The sequence below is a fragment of the Salvelinus fontinalis genome, chromosome 23 (assembly GCF_029448725.1).
Source record: "Salvelinus fontinalis isolate EN_2023a chromosome 23, ASM2944872v1, whole genome shotgun sequence".
Lineage (NCBI taxonomy): Eukaryota > Metazoa > Chordata > Actinopteri > Salmoniformes > Salmonidae > Salvelinus > Salvelinus fontinalis.
The window spans coordinates 45,222,192-45,245,354 of record NC_074687.1 but is presented as its reverse complement, the minus strand read 5'-3'; the positions used below and the strand labels follow the sequence as shown (position 1 = coordinate 45,245,354).

The 23,163-nt window shown below is 43.5% G+C and overlaps 1 protein-coding gene across 2 annotated transcripts in view; it reads left to right on the top strand.

Annotated features, from left to right (window-relative positions):
• Positions 1 to 23,163, top strand: part of LOC129821395 (E3 ubiquitin-protein ligase HECW2-like) — a 60,037-nt gene that overhangs the window by 1,272 nt on the left and 35,602 nt on the right. For both annotated transcript variants that reach the window (XM_055879026.1, XM_055879025.1), the window contains exons 2-4: positions 18,979 to 19,796; positions 21,999 to 22,106; positions 23,054 to 23,148. In XM_055879026.1, coding sequence (XP_055735001.1) covers positions 19,403 to 19,796; positions 21,999 to 22,106; positions 23,054 to 23,148 — 597 coding nt within the window. In that variant the 5' untranslated portion in view covers positions 18,979 to 19,402. The remainder of the gene's footprint in view (positions 1 to 18,978; positions 19,797 to 21,998; positions 22,107 to 23,053; positions 23,149 to 23,163) is intronic.

Here is a 23,163-nt window from a genome sequence, read left to right as displayed (position 1 = left end):
AATAAATGGATAATTTGACGAAGCTTAATACTGCATTTATACCTGCATTTCTTTTGAAGGTTTACACAAATACTGATAGATGCAATGGAGGCTGCTGAGGGGACTACTACCACGCCATTCACTGCAATGCAATACACGGTATATGGGATACCTATTGGCTTGTAGAGAGAACTTTTCTACCCGTCTCAGCTAAAGTGGGGTGGGAAATACTCAGTAGGGTCACTACTAATCAAATATGTGTCGTTTTGGAGGGGGAGTGTGTCGTACATATACAGCAGAGCTTTGCTCTCTACCCCCAACATAGCCCTCAATGCAATACACTGTAATATGCTGTACATGGGATGCATATTGGCTTGTAGAGAGTGAACGAAGAGTAGAGCTTCGACTGTTCTACGCATCCCAAGCTCTAGTGATGTATAGGTGGTTAAGACGGCGCCGACAGAGGGTGCCGCGCCTCGAGCTCCGATAAAACATTGGCGGTTTCTACTTTTTTCCCCCTGCGTTTTCTCAAATGTTCTTAATCAGTTTTACTACATTACTACATACATCTGAGTAGAACTATTGGAATACAAATCGTTGGGTAATCACTGTCCATCCAACCTCCCCGAATTCCTTGAGATGGCGGAACAATGGACTAGGCGCTGAGCTGCTTGGCAGTCTTACCGGCGAGTACGAAGCGACGACACTGACGGAGAGGTAGATGTGGCTGAGTCTTAATAAGATTAAGACGCTGGGTGACCCGTCCTCAGTTACCAAGCATGCTACTCGCCTATGTTCAATCATTAATGAACAAACTTGAGTTGAGGATCTCCTTCCAGAGGGACATCAGATCCTGCAACATACTGTTTTTCTGAGACTTGGCTTTCCTCCGACATCCAAACGGATTATATACAACCAGCGGGTTTTACTGTTTTTTTAAGCAGATCGTAAGCGGGCTGTCTCTGGCAAGAGCAAAGGTGGTGGGCTCTGCTTTGACCAACAACCCATTTTGTGACAGAGGAAACGTCCAGGAGCTTGCGAGCTTCTGCTCCCCCGACTTGGAATAGCTGGTCATCAAATGTCGCCCTTTTTACCTTCCGAGAGAGTTCTCAGGGATTATCGCAATGGCTGAGTACATCCCGCCCCAAGCCGAACCAAAAAATGCTCTCAAAGATCTTAATTGGACCCTGAACAAACTGGAGACCGCATTTCTGGAGGCAGCATCCATTGTTGTGGGGGAATTTAACAAAAGTAATTACTACCAACACATTGACTGTCTAACTCGCATTCTACTCTTGACCATTTCTCCTTTCGGCACATCCGACCATAACTCCATCGTGCTTCTCCCCACCTACAAACAAAAACTTGAGGGATGTTCCTGTGGTGAGGTCTACACAGCATTGGTCTGACCATTCAGAATTCACTCTCCAAGACTGTTTTGATCACGTGGACTGGAATATGTTCTGGGTTGCCTCTGGAGATGAATAACATCAATGAACATGCCGACAGTCACCGGATTCAAAAAAAATGCATGGATGACTTGATACCGATAGTGTCTTTCTAAACGTTCCCGACTCAAAAAATGGTGGATTGATAGCAGCCTTGTAGGAAAACTGAAAGAGCGGGATGCTGCTTATAAACAGGGCAAGGTAACCAGGGACAATTGTTTGGTTAAACCATACAAATACGACCTACGCAGATCGATCAGGATGGCGAAATGCAAGTGTAGGGGAAAAAGGGGATAGGCAATTCAGCGGGTCGGACACAAGGCGTAAGTGGCAGGGGCTCCTAACAATCTCGGATGACAAATAAAAAGCCAGCCACATCGCATTCACCAACGCCACCCTGCCGGAGAAGCGTAACACCTTTTTTTTATCATGATTCGAAGATAATGACTCTGAGCTGCCGAGGAGAGCCCCGAGTGACAACGTAGGCTACACATGGTCTCCACTGAGGACATATGTAAGTAATTCAAACATGTTAACCCTCGCAAGGCTGCTGGCCAAGATTGTATCCATAGCCATGCCCTCAGAGCATGTGCAGACCACCTGGCTTTTGTGTTCTCAAACATTTTCAATCTCTCCCAAACTCGGGCCGCTAATACCCAGCCGCTTCAAGATGTCCACTATCATCCCTGTTTCCAAAAAGGGAAAGTAACTGAACTGAATGACTACCGACCAGTAGCACTGACTGACTTCCGTCATCATGAAGTGCTTTGGGAGGCTAGTCAAAGACCATGTCACCACCTCCCTCCCCGACACACTTGACCCTCTCCAATTTGCCTACCGCCCTGATAGATCCTCAGAAAGGAATGCATATGTAAGGATGCAGTTCATCGACTACAGCTCGGCTTCCAGTACTATAGTGCCCTATAAACTCATTACAAAGCTCAAGGCCCTGGGTCTGAAGTCCTCCCTATGCAACTGGGTCCTAGACATCCTGACCCCCCCCCCCACGGGGGCCCCACAAGGGTGCATCCTCAGTTCCTTCCTATATTCTCTGTATAAGCACCTCCCACAGTTCCAACTTCAAGTTCGCTGATGACACAACAGTAGTAGGCCTGATTACCAACAACGATGAGACAGACTACAGGGAGGATGTAGGCGGAATGGTGCCAGGTAAACAACCTCTCTCTTAATGTTAGTAAAACAAAGGAGCTGATTGTGGACTTCAGGAGAAACCAGGCTGGACACGCCCCCATCCTCATCAACAGGGCCGCCGTGGAGACTGTCAATAACTTCAAATTCCTCAGCTTAAACATCTCGGAGAAGCTGAATTGGTTCAACCACACGGACACCGTGGTGAAGGCATGACGGCGACTCTTCAACCTCAGGAAAGTGAAGAAATTCAGCCTGTCCCTGAAGGCCCTCAGTGTTCAGGAGCACCATCGAGAGCATACTGTCAGGCTGCATCACAGCCTGGTACGGCAACTCTGCCGCGGACCGGAAGGCGCTTCAGAGGGTGACACGTGCAGCCGAACGCACCACTGGGTGTGCACTGCCTTCCCTACATGGCACCTACAACACCAGGTGTCGCAGGAAGGTAAAGAAGATCATCAGGGACCCCAGTCACCCAAACCGCTAAATAGCCACCACTAGTCAGCTACCTGCTGCTCCGCCTAGGGACATTTTCCCCATCACCCCTTCAACAAGCTTTTATTCAGCCCAATATTCTCAACATACCAGTGTCAACATTGTATTTTTTTCATTATTGGCATTATTATTTTTTTCATTAAAAATGTTTTTAACCCTTTGTGTACGATCACATATTTGTGATCCTTGTTGAGTGGTCAGTGCAGCAAACCATTGCAAATATGTGTTTGGAAGAGTTGTCTGAAAAGCATCTAAACAATGTTTTGTACTGATGGGAAATTAAGGTCTTCACAACTTTATTCCTCAATTTCCCCTTTTTATTGTAAAAGATAAATGCGAATTTCAACATCCAAGCATCACGTGGAACACATCCACAGCCAAATTCATTCCATTAACCAGTCTAAATAACAGGTTGAGCTGACAACAAACAAAACATAAGTTAGCGACCTACCAGCTAGACTTGTTTACAATGTACCACATCTCTGGTGAGCAGATGGGAGAAATGTAATATTGTTTAGAAAAGAGATGCGTGTCAGCTAAGCTAACAGCAGCTACCTTCTTTGATGGCAGCCATGGTTGTTTATTTTTGACAAGGAAAAACTCAATCCCAGAATGCTCTTCACTATAATACGCAAATAAACAAAGTTACGGTCAAAGATGGCTGCGCCCGTTGCCTGAAATTAGCTTTGGTCACTTTTCAGCATATTTCAAATCTTCAATGTACTTGTTACTGTATATACAAGAACCGGAGGACATGACTTGACAAATCGCAATGCAAATAAAATGTTATCACCGCACAGATCATCCCCCCCCAAATTCTAGCCTAACGGTAGAGCAAAAACTAAAGAGGGATGAAACCGTTTGTGGGGGTTTTCAAGTCCATGGGAGGGAAGGTGTCGTGGGGGGATATGATGCAGGAAATATTACTATGGGCGATTTATCAATTAAAGGGGGGAAAACACAGAACTTTATGCTAAATAAAACCCCTGGAAAGGGGGATCTGCGCTGGCAACCCTGAGGTACCATAGTTACAATCTGATGCCGCGTTCAAGACAACTGGGAAATCTCCAATTTCTGACTTCAGCGTGTTCAAGACAACTGGGAACTGGTACAAAAACGAGCATCGACTGGGAAAAATCGTTTAACGGTCATCCGGGGACATCAGGCTTCTTGTTAGAGCTCTGAATTTCCGATCTGAAGATCACTGACATCATGATTTGACCTCGTATTTTCAGAGTTCCCAGTTGTCGTGAAAGCACAAGTCAGTCGAGTGAATTATCACTTCATCTCGTTTCGTTATAACATCTTTGGTCTGACAGACGCTTACGTGACAAACATGGCGCCACACATAGCTTAGCATTAGTTTATCATAATCAGTACAACCTTCAAAAACGTATTCTAAACACATGTCTATTACAGTCTATGCAAGAATCGGAATGCATGATTTTTCACCAGTACTTGAAAATGTGAATAAAACAGTAAATACGTTACGCTCCATACATGCATATGGTATGCTACAGTAGAAACGACAAAACAATATACAGAAAATAAGGCACTTACTTTGATAGGAACGCACACATGTGCATTTGCAGAGGTTGTTTTCCTTAAAAAAAAAAAAAAAGGCAATACGGCTGTCAGACAGAAAATGTGCCAGGGGCAGTGGTGAAAGAAGTACCCAATTTTGATACTTGAGTAAAAGTAAAGATACCTTTTTAATAGAAAATGACACAAGTGAAAGTCACCCAGTTAAATACTACTTGAGTAAAACTCAAATTATTTGGTTTTAAATTTAGTTAACTATCAAAGTATACATTTCAATTTCCTTATTTAAAGCAAACCAGAAGGCTTATTTTATTATAATTTTTTTTATAAACTTCATTTACAAACTAAGCATTTGTGTTTTAAGTCCGCCAGCTCAGAGGCAGTAGAGATGACCAGGGGTGTTCTCTTGTGAATTAGACAGTTTTCCTGTCCTGCTAAGCATTCAAAATGTAAGGAGTACTTTCGGGTGTCAGGGAAAATGTATGGTGTAAAAAGTACATACTTTACTACATTTTTAAAGAAAATTAAAATTTCAAATAACAACTTCAGTAGTACTTTGAAGTATTTTTATTTAAGTACTTTACACCACTGGCCAGGAGGGAAAAGTTTGCAAGGCCTGTTCTGACTAGAGATACTTGATCTCAAATCAAATCAAATCAAATTTTATTAGTCACATACACATGGTTAGCAGATGTTAATGCGAGTGTAGCGAAATGCTTGTGCTTCTAGTTCCGACAATGCAGTAATAACAACAAGTAATCTAACCTAACAATTCCACAACTACTACCTTATACACGCAAGTGTAAAGGGATAAAGAATATGTACATAAAGATATATGAATGAGTGATGGTACAGAACGGCATAGGCAAGATGCAGTAGATGGTATAGAGTACGGTATATACATATGAGATGAGTACTGTAGGGTATGTAAACATAAAGTGGCATAGTTTAAAGTGGCTAGTGGTACATGTATTACATAAAGATGGCAAGATGCAGTAGATGATATAGAGTACAGTATATACATATACATATGAGATGGGTAATGTAGGGTATGTAAACAATATATTAAGTGGCATTGTTTAAAGTGGCTAGTGGTACATTTTTACATAATTTCCATCAATTCCCATTTTTAAAGTGGCTGGAGTTGAGTCAGTATGTTGGCAGCGGCCGCTAAATGTTAGTGGTGGCTGTTTAACAGTCTGATGGCCTTGAGATAGAAGCTGTTTTTCAGTCTCTCGGTCCCTGCTTTGATGCACCTGTACTGACCTCGCCTTCTGGATGATAGCGGGGTGAACAGGCAGTGGCTTGGGTGGTTGTTGTCCTTGATGATCTTTATGGCCTTCCTGTGACATCGGGTGGTGTAGGTGTCCTGGAGGGCAGGTAGTTTGCCCCCGGTGATGCGTTCTGCAGACCTCACTACCCTCTGGAGAGCCTTACGGTTGTGGGCGGAGCAGTTGCCGTAGCAGGCGGTGATACAGCCCGACAGGATGCTCTCGATTGTGCATCTGTAGAAGTTTGTGAGTGCTTTTGGTGACAAGCCAAATTTCTTCAGCCTCCTGAGGTTGAAGAGGCGCTGCTGTGCCTTCTTCACAACGCTGTCTGTGTGGGTGGACCAATTCAGTTTGTCCGTGATGTGTACACCGAGGAACTTAAAACTTTCCACCTTCTCCACTACTGACCCGTCGATGTGGATAGGGGGGTGCTCCCTCTGCTGTTTCCTGAAGTCCACAATCATCTCCTTTGTTTTGTTGACGTTGAGTGTGAGGTTATTTTCCTGACACCACACTCCGAGGGCCCTCACCTCCTCCCTGTAGGCCGTCTCGTCGTTGTTGGTAATCAAGCCTACCACTGTAGTGTCATCCGCAAACTTGATGATTGAGTTGGAGGCGTGCATGGCCACGCAGTCGTGGGTGAACAGGGAGTACAGGAGAGGGCTCAGAACGCACCCTTGTGGGGCCCCAGTGTTGAGGATCAGCGGGGTGGAGATGTTGTTACCTACCCTCACCACCTGGGGGCGGCCCGTCAGGAAGTCCAGGACCCAGTTGCACAGGTGTAAAGGGCAGTGCTTGGGTTCACGCCGAAGAGAGAAGTTTGTCTGGCTCAGTAATGCCTAATAGTGAAAATGGGCTACTTATGTGAATTAATGAGGTGGCACACACCTCAATTCCAACTGTTAGAAAATAAAACCTGTTAAAGTAATTTGAAATTGACAAGTTGAAACCGTCTATAGATAATTATCAGGCAGCGTGCCTTGGTTTGAGGGCAGCGCAAGTTAACTGTCCTGTTAGGGCTGGGGGCTATGACGATATATATCGTGTGACGATAGAAAAATGTCTATTGTTTCATATCATGCTCTGTCGTTTATTTGGTTGTCGTAAATCACTCTTTATGGCAACATTTTTCATCAATTGGACGACGCTTTGCGTGCCGTGTGGAAGGAAAGGAAGGACATTTGCAACACAAACAAACATGGACAAGAGTGAATGTGACACATAGCAGACACGGCACTTGTCCCTATGAGTGGCTACTTCGTTTGCACGGATATGGTTTGGGTATGAAAAGTCTGACACGGACCAGAAAACCGTCCTCTGCAAAATATGCTGCGTGTCGGTCCCGAAAACGGGCTCAAACACCACTAACTTCTTTTACCACTTATGCAATACTCATGTGAAACAGTACAGAGAGAGTCTACGGATGAGACCCAAACAAGTACAGTCGAGTGCTCAAAACAAACCCCCGACTCAGACGATGCAAGAGGCTTTTTCCGCGACACACCATATGGTAAAGAATCATGAAGATGGAAGGAGATAACAGCTGTCGTTACAACTTACATCTGCAAAGACATGGCCCCAATTTACACGGACGAGAAACGGGGGTTTCGTGAGTTGGTGCTAACACTCGACCCAAGTTTAAAAAAAAAAAAAAGTATTTAACCTGGCAAGTCCGTTAAGAACACATTCTTATTAACAATGACGGACTAGGAACGTTGGGTTACCTGCCTTGTTCAGGGGCAGAATGTGCGATCTTTACCTTGTCAGCTCTGGGATACAATACAGCAACCTTTCGGTTACTGGCCCAACACTCTAACCACTAGGCTACCTGCCACATCAGGTACCACATACAAATTGACATGTGACACGTATTAATGCCAAAATAACATGCAAAACAGACAAGCCCCTCAATTTTTTTAATTAAAAATAAATAAATAGATATTTATTTTGTTTGCAACTATAGTTGAAGTGTTTTCTATTTACCTTTTTTAAATTCTTTTTTTTAGATTTTATACATTAATATTTTATATTTTGTTACACCCTTAATTGAAAATTTGCACAAAGGTTCTAAATAAAAGGAGAAATAATAACATATGAGTAAGTACCTTTTTATTTGTTGCGTATAATTCAAAATGTAATAAGAAATGGGCCTTTACATGTGGTCATTTTATATAAACAATTTATTCATTGAATTTACAGAAAATGGGCTATATCGTGATATGTATCGTTATCAGGATATGAAATTACCTATATTGGGATATGAGATTGTGGCCGTACCGCCCAGCCCTATGTCCTTTTGGGTAACAATCACATTTTGGAACAGTGACATCATTCTGACATCATGCGCATAAAAAAAACTCACGCTGCGGCGACCGTTAGATATTTGGATCTCACACTTGAGAAGGTTAAAACATATATTTTCTATTTGTTTTCAGAAATTACTTCTTGCATTTTCTTGTATGCACAATTAAAAGTGGCCATTGATTTTAAAATTCAAAATCATTTGAATGACTTATCCACATCGCAATGTTTTCAAAAGCAGGCTTTTATTTTGATGGTTTCCTCATTCACGTAGGAAAGTGATGTCGTCGTTTGTGCTACTGGCAGCATACTAGTGCTAGATGCTATAGTAAGATGTGCTAACTATTTCATTTGCTAAACATTCTGATAGGCTACCGATTTGTAACTACTTTGTGGTGATGAATACCCTGGGGAGAACAGAATGCCAACAGACACTTATGCCATGCCCCTACGCAGCTAAGCATTAACATTATGTCATGTCAAATGTTACGAGTGGGTTTATGCCTATAGCCAGCGTGTCACAGGTCCAGTCTTCAAGGGCTGACTTGTCTGCTGGTTCTAGTCCTATCCTGTTAATCTGAGACTGAGTCCTGGGAAATGGAAACCATTACCCTTTCACATTATTATGCAGACCCAAACCATTTTGTGCCGGCTCAGTTATTTTTTATTTCACATTGTTATTTTCAGAAGGGTCCCAGTAACCATGCGAGCTCAGTACGCCTTGATTTGGGCTTGGATCGGCTCAGTTGTCCAAAGCCTTGATGTGTGTACATTCTTTGGGAAATCAGTGACTTTAAATCGATCAATTCAGTGCTAGTACAGGGAGTGAGATAAAGCAGCAGGACTGCAGCCCCTGAAGACAAGAACTGTGCCCCATGGCCTTTGCATGCATACATACAGTATGGTCACCTCACATCCTGGGCGTATCACACTTGGTTTATCAAAGCAAACTGTAACATCTTATATTGAAATTTATACAGGCCTAAAATCCATTTAATTTTTTTTATTTTTTTACTTTACCACCAACATTAACATCATATTTGTCACTTTAAAACATATTCCAAACAAAAAACATTGATCTCAAAGTAAAAAAACGAAAGCAATACTCTATGCACAAGGACTACTTTCAGCGGTTTTACAAAGTTTCACAAAACACATTTACAGGAACAACTGTGCAGATGCAAACTTTGGTAACAGAATGACGATAAAATCTCCCTTAGTTTTTTTTTAATGCGACCACATTTTCCAAAACCTGTTATCTGTTCCGAATTAAGATTCAAAGATGTCTGCAGAAAGAATAGGGTGTCAGCTATGACATGACACTTTGAGTAAAAAAATATTATAATTTGGTTATTTTACTACAGTAGGTGAAGTGGATCAACATCTGGTAACTGAAATACATCATAGGTCCCTGATCTGTACTATACAGAATTATGGCCCCAAAAAGGTATATGCAATATATATGCAATATCCTTCTATTGCATATTTGGGTATTTTTCTACACACTGGCAATTATTGTAATGAGCTCTGCCCCCAAACAAGACCACTTTTTGTTGAGCCGGACCAGACAAAATCTGAAATAGATGTCTACATTTTTTGTTAAACATAGATGGCACAGTAGAGTTCAATACATTACAGTATAGTAAAGATATGTTCAGTAGAGTACATTGTACTGTACTTTTCTTTACTGTACTGTTCTCAACTGTGTTATACTCTACTGTGATGTTCAAACTTATGAAACATGGATGTCTATGAATGCCTCAGATTTGGTCATGCAAGGGCGGACTGAATACAGAGCGTTGAGTTGGATTTGCCCAAAACATAACACATCACTCAGTAACACTTCATATTTTCAAGCATGGTGGTGGCTGCATCATGTTATGGGTATGCTTGTTATCGGCAAGGACTGTTTTTTTGGGATAAAAATATATGGAATAGCGCTAAGAACAGGCATAATCCTAGAAGAAAACCTGGTTGTCTGCTTTCTAACAGACACTGGGAGACAAATTCACCTTTCAACAGGACAATAACCTAAAACACAAGACCAATTATACACTGGAGTTGCTTACCAAGATGCCATTGAATGTTCCTGAGTGGCCTAGTTACAATTTTGACTTAAATCTATGGCTAGACTTAAATGGTGTGCAACGCTCTTGGACTTACCCAGAAAGACTCAGCTATAATCGCTTCCAAAGGGGATTCTAGCATGAAATTACTCAGGGGTGTGAATAGTATACTTACAGTTGAAGTCGGAAGTTTACATACCTTAGCCAAATACATTTAAACTCAGTTTTTCACAATTACTGACATTTAATCCTAGTAAAAATTCCCTGTCTTAGGTCAGTTAGGATCACCACTTTATTTTAAGAATGTGAAATGTCAGAATAATAGTCGAGATTTATTTCAGCTTTTATTTCTTTCATCACATTCCCAGTGGGTCAGAAGTTTACATACACTCAATTAGTATTTGGTAGCATTGCTTTTAAATTATTTCTTTGGTCAAACGTTTTGGGTAGCCTTCCACAAGCTTCCCACAATAAGTTGGGTTAATTTTGGCCCATTCCTCCTGACAGAGCTGGTGTAACAGAGTCTGGTTTGTAGGCCTCCTTGCTCGCACACGCCTTTTCAGTTTTTCACACACTTTTTCTCCAATTTTCTATGGGATTGAGGTCAGGGCTTTGTGATGGCCACTCCAATACCTTGTCTTTGTTGTCCTTAAGCCATTTTGCCACAACTTTGGAAGTATGCTTGTGGTCATTGTCAATTTGGAAGACCCATTTGCAACCAAGCTTTAACTTCCTGACTGATGTCTTGAGATGTTGCTTCAATATATCCACATAGTTTTCCTACCTCATGATGCCATCTATTTTGTGAAGTGCACCAGTTCCTCCTGCAGCAAAGCACCCCCACAACATGATGGGGTGGTCTTTGGCTTGCAGGCCTCCCCCTTTTTCCTCCAAACAAAACGATGGTCATTATGGCCAAACAGTTCTATTTATTGTTAGAACTGTTCTATCTATTGTTTCAGCAGACCAGAGGACATTTCTCCAAAACATACAATCTTTGTCCCCATGTGAGCTGCAAACCGTTGTCTGGCTTTTTTTATTGCGGTTTTTGAGCAGTGGCTTCCTCCTTGCTGAGCGGCCTTTCAGGTTATGTCGATTAAGGACTTGTTTTACTGTGGATATAGATACTTTTGTACCTGCTTCCTCCAGCATCTTCACAAGGTCCTTTGCTGTTTTCTGGGATTGATTTGGACTTTTTGCACCAAAGTACGTTCATCTCTAGGAGACAGAAGGCGTCTCCTTCCTGAGCGGTATGATGGCTGCACGGTCCCATGGTGTTTATGCTTGCGTACTATTGTTTGTACAGATGAATGTGGTAACTTCAGGCGTTTGGAAATTGCTCCCAAGGATGAACCAGACTTGCAAAGTTCCACAAAAGAGGCACTGAGTTTGAAGGAAGGCTTTGAAATACATCCACAGGTACACCTCCAATTCACTCAAATGATGTCAATTAGCCTGTCAGAAACTTCTGATGCCATGACATTTTCTGGAATTTTCCAAGCTCTTTAAAGGCAGTCAACTTAGAGTATGTAAACTTCTGACCCACTGGAATTGTGATACAGTGAATTATAAGTGAAATAATCTGTCTGTAAACAATTGTTGGAAAAATTACTTCTGTCATGCACAAAGTAGATGTCCCAACCGACTTGCCAAAACTATAGTTTGTTAACAAGAAATTTGTGGAGTTGTTGAATACCAAGTTTTAATGACTCCAACCTAAGTGTATGTAGACTTCCAACTTCAACTGTGTTCATTGTCACAAAACTGCACATTTTAATTGTACTGTTCCCAGCACAAGGTGCACCTGTGTAATTACCATGCTGATTAAACAGCATGGTCATTTTCTTGAAATGCCACACCTGTCAGGTGGAAGGATTATCATGGCAAAGAAGAAATGCTCTCTAACAGGGATGTAAACAAATGTGACACATTTGAGAAATTATCTGTTTGTGCATATTTACATTTACATTTAAGTAAATCTTTTGGATCTTTTATTTCAGCTTTTATTTCAGCTCATGAAACATGGGACCAACCCTTTACATGTTGCATTTTCATTTTTGTTCAGTATAGATGGAACTGCCCATATTCACAAACTTCCAAGTCCTGCCAAGCCTCACTTGGTTGGACGGATGCAGTCACCAACAGGGTCGAGATGATCATTTACATCTGAACTGAGTTCAGGAAACAAATTAAACTCAAAATGAAATGGTTAAAAAACCTGACGACGTTTGGGTGATGCCATTCTAAGGTCACGGTTCCGAGATGAGAAGCTGATCCTAGGTCTGTGCCTATCGGCAACCCAGAGTGCTAACGTTTGGGTGATGCCATTCTAAGGTCACGGTTCAGAGATGAGAAGCTGATCCTAGGTCTGTGCTTATCGGCAACCCAGAGTGCTAACGTTTGGGTGATGCCATTCTAAGGTCACGGTTCAGAGATGAGAAGCTGATCCTTGGTCTGTGCCTATCGGCAACCCAGAGTGCTAACGTTTGGGTGATGCCATTCTAAGGTCACGGTTCAGAGATGAGAAGCTGATCCTAGGTCTGTGCCTATCGGCAACCCAGAGTGCTAACGTTTGGGTGATGCCATTCTAAGGTCACGGTTCAGAGATGAGAAGCTGATCCTAGGTCTGTGCCTATCGGCAACCCAGAGTGCTAACGTTTGCATGTTGTCCCTGGTTGTCTCAGGCTGTCTTTGTCGCCATCTGTTTTGCGGGGAAAGTAAGTCATACAGTGTAGGTGTAGTTGGACAAAGTGATGTACAGTAAGTAGGGAGAGTAAGAACAGTGACTGTAAACCTGTGCCAGCTGTGCCACCAGAGACTAGGAACTCACCGAGTGAAGGCCAAAGGACTGAAAATAGAGACATGGTCGTTGATATGTTTTTAACTTATTTACTCAAAGGCAAGGAACACTGGGAAATTATATTGGAGGTGTGGCTTAGTGGGGGAGTTAGTCAACATTTTCAAGCTGATACAACTCACATCTGGACCTCCTACAGGGTCACAGTGACTGTATCAGTTTGAGTAATGACTACAAAATCACTTATTAAACTGCTCAGATGTTAAGTGTAACTGGTTTCCTCAAAAGTTGAGTAATGACAGCACATTGGGGCTGGCTGTACAGTTTGTATGCTTGTTTCATGTGTTTTTTTGACTGTGTGTACATCTACAGTAAAGGTAACATTTAAGGTAGAGATTCCTGTGCAGTTTGCATATGTTAGCAGCCTTCACTTCCATTGTGTTTTATAAATATAGCTGTGTTCTAAAGTGATCCTTCATGAATACAGAAAGTGAGCGTGAATGGAGCGTCTTCAGTGGTGCTCGCTCACACTGCAGGCCATTGTGGGATACGTACGTTTAAGTCATTTAGCAGACACTCTTATCCAGAGCGACTTACAGTCGTGAGTGCATACATTTGTCATACTTTTTTTTTGCTGGGATACCTCCCAGCATGTGACTCATTCCAGGAACATAATCTCACCGGGAAGCCACCAGCAAAGTAGCCCTGACAGTAACTCCATGGCATATTGCTGGCAATACTCAGGAACAGTCTGTTCCTGCTCTCATTTGTCAGTAAGAACTGCATTCAGTATTATGAGGTCTCTGTGCATTGACAAAATTGTACACGTTTAGATTAACTGCGTTACCCATGGTGCACGGGTCCATGAATGATTAGCCTACATCTACAGTAACATTAGCATAGTTCATTTACAACATATCATACTTATAGCTGTGTTTGTGTGGACTATGAGCACATTTTGCACGCGGTTTTGTGTGTGATTCTCGGGGTGCCATACGTGTATGCGTCATATGCCTGTGGGTGTGCTGGCTGTATGTCTGAGTCCTTACTGAAAGTGTTTTGAGGCACATTTAGATCCTGGTGACACTCTTCGTGCCAGCTTCCCAAGGTGCCTGTTCTGTCAAGCAGGAAAGTGCTGCAGTCACCTCCACAGGAGCACTGAGGGGTCCCAATGCTGACATCAACACACATACAGTAAAGGAATCCCTTTTCTGACATCACTGGAGGTGCATATTGTACTCAAGCCCAGACATTGATGTATGCACATACATACACTCTTTTCCATTACGGTATTTGATAACCAATACAGGTCTGTGTTGTCAGTTAAAAAAACAATACTGTGCACACACTTGCTAACATACTACTGTCAGTGTGTATACAACACCCATGCGCATGACATAATGGGAGTGCAAGTTTGTGTGTGTGTGTGCCGCAAAGGAGTGCTGTATACAGCACCTTGCGTTGTGAAGATTCAGCACTTCTCCTTGGCAAGAGGTGTGTGTGCACTCTTCCATACTGTCATCTATCCTCCCTGCGTGTTTCAGTCTTTGAGAGGCCCAGATCTCCTCTGGACAGACTGATGTCAACAGGAAGCCTGGAAGATAGGCCGCTGTCAATCAATATTCACAGGGCCAACCACCCTCCAGCAGGGACACAGACGTATGAGGAGAGAAGGAGTGATACCTTTCCCACTAAGTGTGCAGTGGTGTTGGTAGAATGCGGGTCAATTGCCAAGAAATGCAATATCCTTATTCCAGGCATCCTATTTTTTTTTTTTAAAGTTTGTTTATTTCAAATCAAATTTTATTAGTCACATGCGACGAATACAACAGTTCACCAACTTCCCGTTTTGAATGAATACTGTAGTTGTGAACTTAACCAACGTTTGTTGCGAGCACTTTTGCTTTTGAAGTAAGGCAGCCATGGCTCCATCCCTGCTCAGGGAGGTCCTCACCCCCATTCTCACCTACATTGGTGTTAGAAGTGGGATGGTACACTGTGTGGCCATTGGAAGTGGGTCTGAGGTGTGCGGGATTTGTAATAGTGAAGCGCAGTGATGTTACAAACTCCCCAAGGGTAATATCTTTACTCACCCCTGTCGTTCGATACAAAATGTTGCAAGTACAATCTCCCTCTCGCCTTCCTTTCTTATTTCCTTGAAATAATGATTGATTTAGCATGACTGGACAGGAAAAAGCAAACCTGGTCAACACCATATCTTTCACCGAAATAGTCAGATCAGTGACGTTCCTTCAAAGAAGGGATGGAGGTTCAAAATCTAGTTTGCAATTTCAAATTGATATCAACAAAAATTGGAACCATGCCATTGGATTTAGGTTCAAATTTGGTTGAGGAAAAAGTCACACATTTTCAAAATTCCTTTTATGTTGACTGCTTTCAAATCCAGTCAGTTTTCCACGTTGATTCAACGCTATCAGAAGGACAAATATATTTTTTAGTTGAAATTACCAGTATTTGTGCCAAGCAAAATAGCTCTCTGGTATTCTTGCCCAACAAAAGGATTCTATGGCTTTACCATAAGCTTGGTGTCCAATGAGCTCAAAAATAAACTTGTATTTATTTATAGGCCTAATAATACACGTTCATGCAGTTATAACCAGAATTTCAAGGCACTAGATGGCATCTGGGTCCCACTACATAATAGCATCCTTATTTCACCAACCTTTCAAACCTGCAATTGTTGTCCTAAACAGAAATGGCTACCATGGCCTTGTTTTTCTCCTTTGGAAATAAATCCTTGCTTCCTTCTTTTCTTCTCAGATGTCAATAAATCACAGATCTCACATGACGTGATGGATGAAAGCAGTGTAGCGGAAGCTTTCATCCAGTCATGTTAGATCAGTAATTATTTCAAGGAAGGGAAGAAGGATTTTCAGGTCAAGGCCCTGTGTGTAGAGGCAGTGAACTGACTCCTTATCCCGTTAGCTCAGGGACAAAGACAACCCAGACTTCTCCCACTCAGATCAGTGAAAACAATGGAACACAGACATGGAAAGAATTTGAGCACTGTTTTATTTTACTAGGCAAGTCAGTTCTTATTTACAGTGACGGACTACCCCAATTGTGCGCTGCCCTATGGGACTCCCATTCATGGCCGGATGTGATGCAGCCTGGATTCGAACCAGGGACTGCAGTGACGCCTCTTGCACTGAGAGTCAGTGCCTTACACAGCTGCGCCACTGACCTCAACAACGGTTACATAACTACTATGCAAGTGTACAGACTTTTTTCTCTCGACTGTAAAGCCTCTGATTGTTTACTCAAATTGCTCCTCTTCCCACGTAGCTGTGCCCATATCTATTTGTGCGTGTGTGCCCCAGTTATATAGTCTGGTTGATTCCGGGACATCCATGCAGGCATCCCTTTCTTCAGTTTCAGCATCAGTCTGGAAGCACAGGCAATCATCACACACACGCACACACAGTACGTGTCTGTTATAGGAATATCCAGGTGAACAAAAGGAGAGCAATCAAAAATCACTCTGTGTATTACAAGTTGCAACAGGGAGACACCACCCAGCACAGAAGCAGATAAAGTCTACCTGGCCTTCTCTAAACAAGCCCTTATACCCCAATCAGACAGGAAACTGTTTTGTCAGCATTAGCCCTAGGGGCTTGTAGAAAACCCAGTGTAGCAGTGACCTTTGTCTCCTGCTACAGAGTTATAAACATCAGCTACTACAGAAAACCTTAATCGGAGCGATCACAGTAGTCAGACGATCATCAGTAATCAATTACATCAAAGGGCAGTCATAAAGTAATCAGAACATCAGTGTCCACATAATGTCATCAATACAACAGTGAATAATCAGTGTGCCCTTGGACCTTCAGTAACTTGCTCTGGTGTCAAGCACTACTTACAGATATGAGAACAATCTATAACATTAGGGCATCAAGTCTAGTGACCATCAACCCACACCCTAAGTGTCACAAATAGAACACTGGCAATCATGTGTATTACGGAAACATCACTCTAAACTACACTGACGTTTAAAAGTTAGGGGTCACTTAGAAATGTCCTTGTTTTTGAAAGAAAAGCAACATTTTTGTCCATTTTAAAATAACATCAAATTGATCAGAAATACAGTGTAGACATTTCATGTTGTAAATGACTATTGTAGCTGGAAATCGCATTTTTTAAAAATGGAATATCTACATAGGCGTACAGAGGCCCATTTATCAGCAACCATCACTCCTGTGTTCCAATAGCACGTTGTTAGCTAATGCAAGTTCATAATTTTAAGAGGCTAATTGATCACTAGAAAACCCTTTTGCAATTATGTTAGCACAGCTGAACTGTTCTGATTTAAAGAAGCAAAACTGGCCTTTTAGACTAGTTGAGTTTCCGGAGCATCATCATTTGTGGGTTCGATTACAGGCTCAATATGGCCAAAAACAAAGCCCTTTCTTCTGAAACTCGTCAGTCTATTCTTTGTTTCTGAGAAATGAAGGCTATTCCATGCGAGAAATTGCCAAGCAACTGAAGATCTGGTACTACTCCCTTCACAGAACAGCGCAAACTGTCTCTAACAAGAATAGAAAGCTTGGGAGTCCCCATTGCACAACTGAGCAAGAGGACAAGTACATGAATGTCTAATTTGAGAAACAGATGCCTCACAAGTCCTCAACTGACAGCTTCATGAAATAGTACGCGCAAAACACCAGTCTCAATGTCCACAATGAAGAGGCGACTCCGGGATGCTGACTTTCTAGGCAGAATTGCAAAGAAAAAGCCAAATCTCAGACGGGACATGGGGGAAAAGAACACAGACACTGGACAGAGGAACTCTGCCTAGAAGGCCAGCATCCCAGTCGCCTTCATCGCTGACTCTGAAGGCTGTAGACCTGGCTCCTAACATAACGTGTTTTCTTTCAGATAGTTTAGGTGCTTGATTTAGCTCGCACCCCTTAAGCTTGTCAAAAATCGCCTCAATTTACAGAAGAGCTACACTACGATGCAATGGTCTCCAAGCAGCCAGAACAGCATAGTCGGCTAAAATAGTGCTGACCAGCCGATGAGACGAGCCCAGCATAGATCAGCCCAAATCAAAAATGACTTGCGCTAGCATTAGCTCAAATTATACCCAAGCTTCAAAAAGCCTTGGTTGTTGCTCAGCACATCTAAAATAAGCTCCTGTTGGATCATTAAGTCGCATGTCCCCCTTTTCCTACTAAACGGCTGTGGTTCAGAATCCGACAGCCAATCACAGTCCTCCCCACCTTATTTCCCCCAGCGGCCTTTGCTGATTTAGGAGCTTCCAGAGAAGCAGTTACAGCTGCCTTTCTCCACTTGCCTTTTCCGAGGCAGTCAATCTGAGACACACACGCACACCCACACAGATTTCCTGATTTCATTTGGAAGGTTGATTTAAGAAGTAGAGAATGACACGGTGTGTAAATTGGAATGGCTACGTCTAGTACTGCATTGGTGACTGGGTGCTTGACGACTCCCACTGAATTCTTCTGCTGCTCTTATCGTTCGCTACACACTTCAGTCGGAGACTGCCGTCATTGAAGTCATGTGGTGGTGTCAAAATGAGGGGTACTGTACAAAACAAAGTCATCAGTGACTGTATTATCTCTAACCAATCAGAGTATCAAAGCCAATGACGAATTTTCAAAACACTGCTTTACCCACGTGTGGAACCAATCAGACAGTCCTGAATAGATTTCCATTCTAGATATTGTTGGGGAGCTACTCGAATCCAGACTCATTGCGTAGAAGAAAGTAATGCCCGTAGGCGTTGCGTAGCGTTTGGGTAGCCAGGCAAGGTGACTGGATCTTTGACAGCAGTGTCCACTACGTTTGCTGTGTGTGTAGGGCATCTGTTAGGAATACTGACGTGCTTTGTCTGTCTGCCTCTGTCCCTCATTTTCCCCTCCATCTTCCCTTGTTCTCTTCTTTCCTAGCCTTGGTCTCTGTCTTGATCTTTGCTTGTTGGACAGTGTCAATTTGGAGAAGCGGAGTGGACAATGCTGGCTGTGTCTTCAACCTGTCTTTGCTCCTGGATGGCATACTGCACTCAAGACATGCTTCTGTTTTTACATTGGCCAGAGAGAGAATGGCCAGAGCTTTAGGTACAACACACCACAGAGCTTCTTTGGAAGGATAAGGTCTGCAGCCTCCACGTCAAACACTACTGACACCACCATCGGAAAGCTAAAGCTGTAGCAAGCTACTATAGTTAAGTGGCCGAGGTAGACCATACCTTTGATGCCTAACCCAACCACTAAGACCAAGGGTTTCCGGTTATCTGTGCCCCACCAACACCTTGCCATCTTCCGTCACCCTGCCAAACGTTAAAGTTCCTGCTTTGGTCCCTCCGCAGCCACCATGCGTCCCTCACTCGCGGTCCTTCCCAGGACCCGTAACCATCCCCACACGGCCCACCCCCAAAATGCACACGGATTGTCTGCACACGTGGGGCGGGAGCACCTGTCGGCACCACGGAGGCGCAGCCCACACCTGCGACACACGCTCAGCCCAGAGAACCTGCGGAGCCTGGCGGAGCGAGGCGGTGCCGCCAGGGACACGGCTTCTGTGGTGAGCAGCCCCATGGGTCTCCCGAGGGCCAACAGCGACACAGACCTGGTGACGTCGCAGAGCCGCTCGTCGCTGACTGCGTCCACACTGGAGTTCACGCTGGGGAGGGGCCAGAACCTGGTCATCTCCTGGGACATCAAGGAGGAGGTGGACGCCACCGACTGGATCGGCCTGTATCACATCGGTGAGACATTCAGTATATTCATTTCACAATGGTGTAGTTCATCACGAGGAAAGTTTAAAGTAGAACACCTGTACTGGTTGCCCCAGCACGAACATAGTCCAGCACGAACACAACCTGATTCAACTAATAATATAGCCATTGATTTGTAGAATCAGGAGTGTTAGTATCTGCCTAAACAAAAATTAACTGGAGTTGAGAAACATGTCCATTTACTGGTGGAGCATGGAGTCAAAGGTTGAAAGAAATGTTCCACATTCGTTGATTATATAACAGTAGTGTTTCTTTGATTAACTAGTAGGACTGGCTGATTCTAGCTAGTTTTGTAGAGTTGAGAATAGCAAGGCTGGTGCAGGAGACTCCAGAGTCCAATATTGAAACTGGAGCTGTTGAAATTCCACAGAAGGGAAGCCTGAGTCAACATAAATACTTCTGACTTGGTGTACTACGTATAAAGGCGCCTGCATACTAGGTTCTGTTTGCTCCTAGCAGAACTCAGCTAGGTGACTTAAATGTCTGTGCTCATGCTCTGTCCCCATGCTCTCTTAAAAGACCTACGCTTGAAAAACTAGAAGAAAGCAGCAATATTACTGTTTGTCCCTCTTGAGAGGCCATAGCAACAACACAGACAGTATACACTTCCTCAAATAGTCAGAATTAGTCTAAGATAACTTAGTCTAAGATTTCTTGATTAAAAATGTTGAAAAACTTGCAGAGGAGTTCGTAGTTGCAAATTTTACATCTAACTACTTTCTCAAGTAAGAAAACGTGCATGAACATTAGTCGTCTCTCGTTGAAGGACAACAAACACTTAATTGAACAATCCCGTCCATAGTTCCCACTCCTACTAGCAGTAGTACTGTTGACCAATCAACGATGAAGGGGCATAGACTACGGCTACCAAACTTCGACTTGACTCAAGAAAATATGTTACGCAGCCGATAAACAGCCGAACACAAAAATGAACCAAAAACGTTGCACGTATTGTCATAATATATACGCAAACTGTTTTGACTGGGAAACATGCGATAGGCTTTACACGCACGCCATCCCCTATACCAAATACACTTAGACTATTCTGGGTGGTCTCCAACATGATAAGCGGCACACTGCATAAGGCTACTAAGCCTAAATGTTCCCCTGTTGCAGTAAAAGCCAACTTATCTAGCATATTCATATTTGTTCATATTATGAACCACACAAACTACAGTATGACCAATTCGGTTCTATGCAAGTATGCATACCCACTAGAGACATTCAGCCAACAAACTCTATAGTATTTATTTAACAGAAAGCAAGAGCAACCACATTATGGTTGACTCTAATACTCATTTACCGGTTTACCAATTGACTTTTGGACGAGTCAGTTGACTTCTAGAAGCTCCGTGAATCCTCTATCCACCCGCCCTTTGACCTCTCTGGACTTCCCTCCTTTAAGGAAGAAGGATCCCAATGGTTCACTGTAAGGTTAAACTATGAGAGACAGGAGAAAGCAGAGAAAGCATGCAGGGAGGGTGCCAGGCCACGTGGCTATCGATCACGAGGCCATCATGCACTTCATTACTAGCGTCCGGGTCTCAATCCCCCTGGGTGGCCCGTGCTCTCCCACTTTCCACTACTAAGCAGACATTCAATGATATTACCTTACCACCTCGTCCTCTCTCCCCCCCCTCATTGTGCTGCTTCGTGCTCGTTCAGTTCAGCCTGAAGTGGTGGTTCATTATTAGGGGGGGGCGGGGGGGGGGGGGGGGGGGGGGGGGGGGGGGGGGGGCGAAAGTGCTACGTACAGCGGAATTCCCTCCGTTTTAACACCGTGGTAGGTTACAATTTCTTGTCCTTTGTGTTAGAGGTTGTAGAGAATGTATTTCAGGCACTACATTTATGGATTAAAGAAGAATTGTCTGAAGTTAAGTATCTGTCATGGTTATATGACATGAGGCAAACAGACGTGGAACAACAGCTGTGATAAGGCTGCAATGTGGAGTGTAGACAAGTGCTGTTCAATAAACATTTGACCATAAGATAATGTTATTTGGGGTCAACCATTTTCAAGGTTAGACAATAATCCAGAAGTTTGTCCGTCACTGTCATGTCTTCATAGAACACAACACGCACGCACTCACATTTTAGAGCCTTATACTCATTTAGAACCCCACACACATACTGACTGGACTGACAGAGCTTTCTTTCTGTTCGCCGGCCCAGATGAAATCAGCCCATCCAATGTGTGGGACTGTAAGAACCGTGGGGTGAATGGGACACAGAGGGGCCAGATCGTCTGGAGGCTGGAGCCCGGGCCTTACTTCATGGACGGTGAGAGGAGAGAAAGCATCAGTGGGCTTTATACAGTGAGAAATATGATCAAGTATAATGTAGAAACTACGTTTCAAAAGGTCTTTGTAATGAGTGTGGTCCAATGGGACAGGATTAAGAAAGGGGGAGATGCAATACTTAATAATTGACATTGGTTTCATTCCAAATGGCACCCTATTCCCTATGTAGTGCGCAATTTTATTTTTGTATTCAATTGGTAGTTAGTCGCATTGCTGCAACTCCCATACGGACTCAGGAGAGGCGAAGGTCGAGAGCCTTGCGTCCTCCGAAACACGACCTCGCTTACCCAAACTGCTTCTTGACACTGCTCGCTTAACCCGGAAGCCAGCCACAGCAATGTGTCGGAGGAAACGCCGTACAGCTGGCGACCGAAGTCGGCGTGCATCCGCCCGGCCGCCACAAGGAGGCACTAGAGCTTGATGGGTCAACGACATCCCAGCCGGCCAAACGCTCCGTAACCTGGACGGCGCTGGGCCAATTGTCACTACAGGTCGAACCCGGATCTGTAGCGATTCCTCTAGCACTGGGATGCAGTGCCTTCGACCGCTGCGCCCCTCGGGAGGCCCCGTAGTGCACTACTTTTGAGCAGGGCCTATAGGGAACAACCATAGTGACATTATTCCATGGGTAACTAATGGGAAGGGAATTACACTGCAATTACACAGTATACTACTTTTAATCGTCTGCTAAATGACTTAAATGTAAATGTAAATGTAAATTGAATTGTTGATTCTATAATGCATGCAAACACAAGTAAGTGTGAGCAAGATTTGTACGTTTTTGCATTACTCCACGTACATACTTCCCTGTTACATAAGAATATTACAAGTCCCGTCTCATAATTGAGGCGCAGCCAGTCAACGAGTGGGTGAAGAGAGAAACGAGGGATGGTGTTCATGTAATGCATCTCTCCGTTTTCCCTCTAGCTGAGACCAAGATCTGCTTCAAGTACTACCACGGCGTCAGTGGAGCCCTGAGAGCAACTACCCCCTGCATCACTGTGAAGAACCCCGGAGTCCTGGTGTGTCCTTCTGTG